The following is a 7,132-nucleotide window of genomic DNA, read 5'->3' on the forward strand; positions in this document are numbered from 1 at the left end:
CTAAATGACTAAATATAAATAGAGTTTAAAAATAGATTTTTTTTTATAAAAAAGAAAACAAATAGATAAAATAGAATTAGAATAGAGATTGCTAGAGGGTCAAATAAATTGCATGACACAAATTCGTTGTTAATTATATAATAGATAAAAAGAAAACAAACAGAATATATAAAGAACAGAGAAAGCTAGTGTTAGAGGTCTTTTTTAATAGAAAACAAATAGTTTAAAAATATATATTTTTTTTAAATAAAAAGAAAACAAATAGATCAAATAGAATTAGAATAGAGGGCCAAATAAATTAAATGACAAGAAAACCAGTAAATATAAATGGATCCGTTTGGTTTGAATTCTCAGCGATTGAGAAACCGTTTGAAAACCTCCGCGGCCACGTGAGCACAAACTTTCGGTCCCTTCGCGGAAGTGACGTCAGGGAAGCGATGGCGGCCGGTGCTGCTCTACCGTATTGGCTTTAAACGGTCCTCAGAGGTGAGGAATTGTACGTGTTTTCTTTTCGCTTTCTCTAAGCTTCTCCGAAGGAGGATAGTGCTTTTAATGCCGCAGCGGATGGACGGTCGCGCTTCTCTCGGCTTTCGGCAGCACGGAGGCGTTTGTTCGACACTCCACTTGGTTTGACCATCTTAGCCGTCACAGAGCCGGACAGAGAAGCTACCTCTCTAAAGAAGTCAGGATCTCCTCTCATCTCCACAGGTGTGTTGCTCTTGCTCTTGCTCTTGTCGGCGGTGTAGATCACACCTCACGGACTCTGCTGTTATGGTTGACATGCTAAAGACGCGCCAGTGTCTGCTCGGCGTGCGCACTTTCCTCGGCGTGACCTCCAGACTCTGGAGCTTCTTCTTATACATCCTCAGGAAGCACATACGGACGGTGAGTTTCCGAAAAGAGTGGCATTTACACGTCCGAGCAACTTTTGTTGCATGACACGGCACTGAACTTTAACACAGGTGTCTAAGAGGGACAGCAGACACCTGTCTGGGTTATTAAACCGACTAGGTTTGGTTAGAGCGAGTGTTTGTTTTGTGAAACATACCCACATAAGTGTTTTTGTACCATGCTATAGTAAAGTGTATTATACTGTGTGTGTATATTATAGTGCTCGCAACACTTTGTTAATGAATGCTACAGCATAATAAACTGTATACTTTAATTTTGACTGTAGTGTATTGTAGTATAATATACCATTGTTTATATTACCACAGCAGCTATAGAATTATCACAACAAATTAATTCAAGTACTTTACTACAGTATGCTTCAAAAACACTAGTATTTACTATAAATTACTATAGTATTTTTTTAATGTGGGTATGTATCCCATAACCAGTTTGTTATGTCTCCGTTAAGACCAGTTTGCTTGGTTGTCAACAGCACAGCTAGAGAAGAGCAACGACTTGCTGGTTATGAATAATATGTTACACTGATTTCATTAAACATACACTGATATTTACAAACTGGTGACAGCTAAATTAGTTAATGTGGCACTTTACTGTGGGCCTAAAGTGTTCATGAACAGTCAAGCATTTACCATTAGAGTAAAATAAAGCTTGCCACCTAAATTAACATCATTTAGACACACAAATTAGACGTAGTTGTACTGTGGCGCAAATTCAGGGTAAGATGCGACTTGGTACCAAAATGTATTGTTTTTACATTTACATTTACAAATTTAGCAGATGCTTTTATTTATCCAAAGCGACTATACTATTCATATATTCGACTACTATATACTATTTTTTGTACTGTGGAGCAAATTCAGGGTAAGATACGACTTGGTACCAAAATGTATTATTTTTAGTCTATTAAATAAGTTTATTTACAACCAGTAAATCATTTACCAAAAGTAAAACTATTGAAATAAATTCTAAATATTAGATGAAAATCTAAAACGATAATTAGAAATGTTGACTGAAATCAAATAAGCCCAAGTACTAAAATTAGCTAAAGCTAAAAGATATATTGTATTATGTTATTTAGCATTTTAAGTGAACTCACTTAAAGAGTTATTTAGTATAATTTTGCCAGAAAAAGTTTTAGAATTTTTATCTTATGTTAATATAAAAAGAAAATCTGGCGTAATGTAACTTGTGTTTGTTTGTTTGCTGGTTTTTATAGAATTTTTTTAATTGTTTTTGCCATGAAAATAGCCTAAGATGCTGACATTGGCATTAAATAAACAATATACTACTACTTTATAGTCAAATAATAATGATCAGGGTAAAATACGTTTCAGATATGTCTTTGCGTGATTTAAAAAAAATATATATAATATTAATAAAAAATATTATAAATAATTTAGAATTTAAAATGGGGAATAATGTGAATATCCAGTAGGTTAATTGTTTTCAGAATGAGCTGATAACCGTGTCACATGCTTTAGCTCAGAGTATGTAAACACTTGGGTTTGGAAAGCAGGCTGTAATCCCACACTCTCAGAAAAAAAGGTACAAAAGCTGTCACTGGGGCAGTACCTTCTCGAAAGGTACACTTTTGTACCTTTTAGGTACTAATATGTACACTTTAGGTACTAATATGTACCTTTAAGGTACCAATATGGACTGTTTAGATACAAAGGTGTGCCTTTTGAAAAGGCACCGGCCCAGTGACCGCTTTTGTACCTTTTTTTTCTGAGTGCGCACTGTGCACTGCAAGCTTTGGCAATCCAGTTGTATAATAATCTTTAAGATGATCATTAAGGCGCAATGATAAAGGTATTACTTGTCTGGGACTCTGATATGGATGCTAGAGTAGCAGACACTCCACTAGACATGCTTTACAGTCACGCATGCATCGGGTCGGTTCAGCTTGACCCGACATTATGAATGAGTCCTTACTGAGGCCTAAATCGGGTTGGGAATAAACAGCCCCCTTTTCAAAGTCACCCTGGCAGTTTCACTCGACTGTGCTCTCCCAAGTTCGGCTGATACTTTTAGACAGCTGGCAGGGCTAAAGATAGCTCAGAAGAGAGGGATTTGGAGAAAGAGAGGAAGAGTATCCACATTGTGGTGAGCAGTGGACCGAGGCGGAGGGTCTCGGACCTCTTAAAGGGAAAACCATCGGAGTTTGAGCTCAGGTTCATTCCAGATTTGAGTAAGCTGCTAATTGACCAGTTGTGAAATGTGCAACTCCAAAACTGCTCTTACATTCCTTTTTATTAATTCAGGGTTCCCACTGTTACAGACAACCTGGAATTAGCTGTCAAACGTAGTAGTAACACACTAGCCGTAGCAATTTCTGTAGTTAATATTAATGATCAACCAATATAAATAGAAGCTAATGGATATTTGTATTACATTTGTATTGTATTGTTGTATTATGTAATATTGTATAAATGCACTAGTCAACATTTGAAGTGGATCAAAAACCTTTCATCAAAGTTGTCCTAAAACCTAAACAAGTCTTCCACTTCAAATGTTGACTACTGTATTTACTAGCAATTATTTAAATGTCCTTAGTAATTCTTAATGCTTAACCAATACATTATTGTTGTTGTTATTCGTTTGTTTGTTTGATGCCATCTGGAGTCAGAAGCGCCCTAATGCCAATATATCAGTTTAATAGTCATATTTAATTAAAATATGACTTATTAAAAACATAATAAATATTTATAATTAATATAAATTAAATATGAACTAATAAACATTTGTAAATATGTATTATAACAAAAATTTAAGTCAATAGTAAATATTATCAACTAATGTTTATTATTATTGATTATGATTTATTTATGTCCTGATGCCTGAATCCTGATATCTAGAGAGCAGTCCAGATATGAGTCATATTTACATTAGATCATGTCAAAATTTAAATTAAAATATGTATAAGTTAGTAAATATATTTAAATATCTACATCTTTTATATATATATATATATATATATATATATATATGATGTATTAAAAAAAAAATATATATATTTTTTATATCTTTTTTTTTTAACAGTAATTGGAATGATCCCTCAACTGGTCAGTTATGGATTGTATTTTTATTTACTGTATGTTTTAAATAAACTGTAAAAGTTGTACTCATTGTCTTCTTCTGTATAATACATGTGGTGTACTGAGGTGGCTGTTTGTCTCCTTCCTGTTCTAGATAATCCAGTATCAAACAGTGCGATATGACATCTTACTATTGTCACCCATTTCCAGAAACAGACTCAGTGAGTGTTTCTTTTCTTCTCCTCAAGTTAAAAGTGGTATGACAACAGAAAGACTGATCTGAGTGCGAGTTGTCTTTGAGACAGCTGTTTGTTAAATGCTTGAAACTCGTTAAACTTGCAGTGTTGCATTTGTGTGCAGTGTTTTCATATGCTGATTTTCATCGAGTAACATGGGAGTTTGTATTTCTGTTCAGACACCGTGAAGCGAAAGATCTTAGTTTTAGATCTCGACGAGACGTTGATCCACTCGCATCACGATGGAGTTCTCAGACCTACAGTGCGGCCTGGGACACCGCCAGACTTCGTCCTCAAAGTAAGTGTTTGTTTTATTTGCCGTATTAAAAATGCACATCTGTGAACAATAGGGATGCACCGAAATTAAAATTCTTGGCCGAAGCCGAAACCAAACAAAATGAAACACTGGGCCGAATACCGAACACAGTTTTTCAAATTTTTTCCCCATGTATTTTGATAATTGTTTTCACCATTGCATAAATTAAATAGCCAAAATGTGCTTTTTACTGTTTTGTCTTGTTTTTCAAAGAAAAAATCAATTACAAAACAACAATTTAAAAATATTTAACACTGAATGTTTTTTAACATTCTAGCAGACACTATACCAACAAAGCACAATTTAACTTAAAATTAATAAGTTACTAAAATAATATTTTTTGGCGATCAGACCCCGTTCTTGAATCAGGCATGTATTTTTTACTGTAAAATGAAAAGCAGCCTTGCTGAGCAGAAGAGACTTCTTTTAAAACATTAGAAAATATTACAGATCCCAATTTGAACACTATGTGTGAATGTTATAATAAATGTATTAACAGAGCTGTTGTAATTATTATCATTATTATTGTCTTAGTTTTTATTTTATTTTACAGAACAACAGAAAAATTACAATACTAACATTTATGAATGTTGGAGTTCTTGCTTTGTCAACTTTTATTTTGGCGGAAACGAAGAGCTCGCTCGTGCAGCGCTGTCAGAATACATGCAATGTGTGCGTGATTTAGAAAACAATGTTCTGCAGTTTATTTACTAATTGTTTAAGGCCATTTCTCGATTTCAATCATCATACAGTAACCAACAACAATCACCCCTTCCTCTTCATTGTTCATTGTTTAGTTCATGTTAACTAATGTAGTTAACTAATATTAACAAATGTAAACTTATTGTAATGTGTTACAATAATAATAATAATAATAATAATAATAATGCATTATTATTATTATTAGTAGTAGTAGTAGTAGTAGTAGTAGTATTGTATTATTAGTTAAAAAAAAAAAAAACTCCATGTCTTTTTTCATTTTTCTCATATAAGCTGTTGTTGTTTTTCAGGTGGTAATAGACAAACACCCGGTCAGATTCTTTGTGCATAAAAGGCCGCATGTGGACTTCTTCCTGGAGGTGGTCAGTCAGTGGTATGAGTTAGTAGTGTTCACTGCTAGTATGGAGATCTATGGTTCTGCAGTAGCTGATAAGCTGGATAACAACAAGGGAATCCTGAAAAGAAGATACTATAGACAGGTAACCACTGAAACTCTTGATGTTTCATTTTGCATTAACATTTGCCATGTGAAGAATAAAAATGGAAGATAGAAGATAGATAGATGGAAATTAGTAAAGGAAATGCAATTTATGTTTTGTCTTCTTTTTGTGTTGTCTTTATCTTGTGCAGCACTGTACGCTGGATTCAGGTAGTTATATTAAAGACCTGTCCGTTGTACATGACGACTTATCAAGTATAGTCATTCTTGACAACTCGCCGGGAGCATATCGCAGTCATCCAGGTAAAACTAGACCTGATTTCAGAAGCACACTGTATTGTGTAGTGTGCTTTTGCAGGATTAACGTGTGTGTGAGCGGTTGTCTAGCTGGTCTCTCTGCATGATGTGCTTGTGTACTTCAGGCCATTTCACCCTCAACATGTTTATCATGTTCAGCGTCACAGCAATGTGAACCATAAGCAAATATCAGATTTAATACAGGATTTATATGTTATATTATGTAGTCATATAAAGACAACTTTACAGAATCCAATTAGTTTGGATAAAAACAAGCCCCCTAGTAATTTTACTCTGAAATGCATCACTTTATGGAAGTAAATTATAATGCTGGCTTTAAAAGTATTGATCACACATGCATATAATGACTCTAATCTGAACTTTGTTGCAAATCTACTTCAAGAGTCATGAAACCAATCATGGAGATCAATTCAGCAGCAAAAGTTTTTTGTTCTGGTCAATTCCCATCCTATATTGTTCTTGGCAATAAATTAATCTATCATGATTATCAGGAATGACGTAATAGAATATGAACTTTGAAGAAGCTGAACAACAGATTTTAATAGTAACAAAAAAAACTGCAAATTGGAGAGGGAAGAGAGGAGACGCAACAATGGCTCTGATTAAGACGGTTGTATTTTACACTCAATTTTACAATTGATGTACGAGCATCAAAGGTTCCCCTAAATGCACACCGCTGTTCACTATTGCATGCAACACACAAACAAATATGGGTTTGAAAGCTCACAGCATGTTACACAAATATGCACATCTTGTGGTAGCTGTAATTTATAGCACAAATAAAAGCATTTGTACTCTGCATTGAAAATATATACAGGGTTTCTGCAGGTCTTAAAAAAATCTTAAAGGGGTCATATGATGCGATTTCAAGTTTTCCTTTCTCTTTGGAGTGTTACAAGCTCTTGGTGCATAAAGAAGATCTGTAAAGTTGCAAAGACTAAAGTCTCAAATCCAAAGACATATTCTTTATAAAAGTTAAGAGTCAGCCACGCCTACCTAAAATGGCTCGTTCTAACACGCCCCCACATGTCTATGTCACTATGTGGAAATATTAGCATAATGCCAGTGCGAGTGCGAAAGCAAAAGCACTTTATTTGGCCTTCCGGAAGTAGATGCAATTAGGAATCATTGGTTAAGATTTATTTACAACAGA

At 34.4% G+C, this 7,132-nt stretch overlaps 1 protein-coding gene across 3 annotated transcripts in view; it reads left to right on the forward strand.

The window, feature by feature from the left end:
• Positions 1-397: 397 nt before the first annotated feature.
• The window catches only part of LOC107679908 (CTD nuclear envelope phosphatase 1A-like), an 11,380-nt gene continuing 4,645 nt past the window's right edge, over positions 398-7,132 (forward strand). The window contains exons 1-5 of one of the 3 annotated variants that reach the window (XM_016475632.1): positions 398-885; positions 4,105-4,171; positions 4,366-4,484; positions 5,513-5,701; positions 5,853-5,964. In XM_016475632.1, the coding sequence (XP_016331118.1) occupies positions 772-885; positions 4,105-4,171; positions 4,366-4,484; positions 5,513-5,701; positions 5,853-5,964 (601 nt within the window). In that variant the 5' untranslated portion in view covers positions 398-771. The remainder of the gene's footprint in view (positions 886-4,104; positions 4,172-4,365; positions 4,485-5,512; positions 5,702-5,852; positions 5,965-7,132) is intronic. The other 2 variants (XM_016475633.1, XM_016475631.1) reach the window with 2 other exon arrangements.

This window comes from Sinocyclocheilus anshuiensis, unplaced genomic scaffold, assembly GCF_001515605.1.
Source record: "Sinocyclocheilus anshuiensis isolate Anshui unplaced genomic scaffold, SAMN03320099.WGS_v1.1 scaffold256, whole genome shotgun sequence".
NCBI lineage: Eukaryota > Metazoa > Chordata > Actinopteri > Cypriniformes > Cyprinidae > Sinocyclocheilus > Sinocyclocheilus anshuiensis.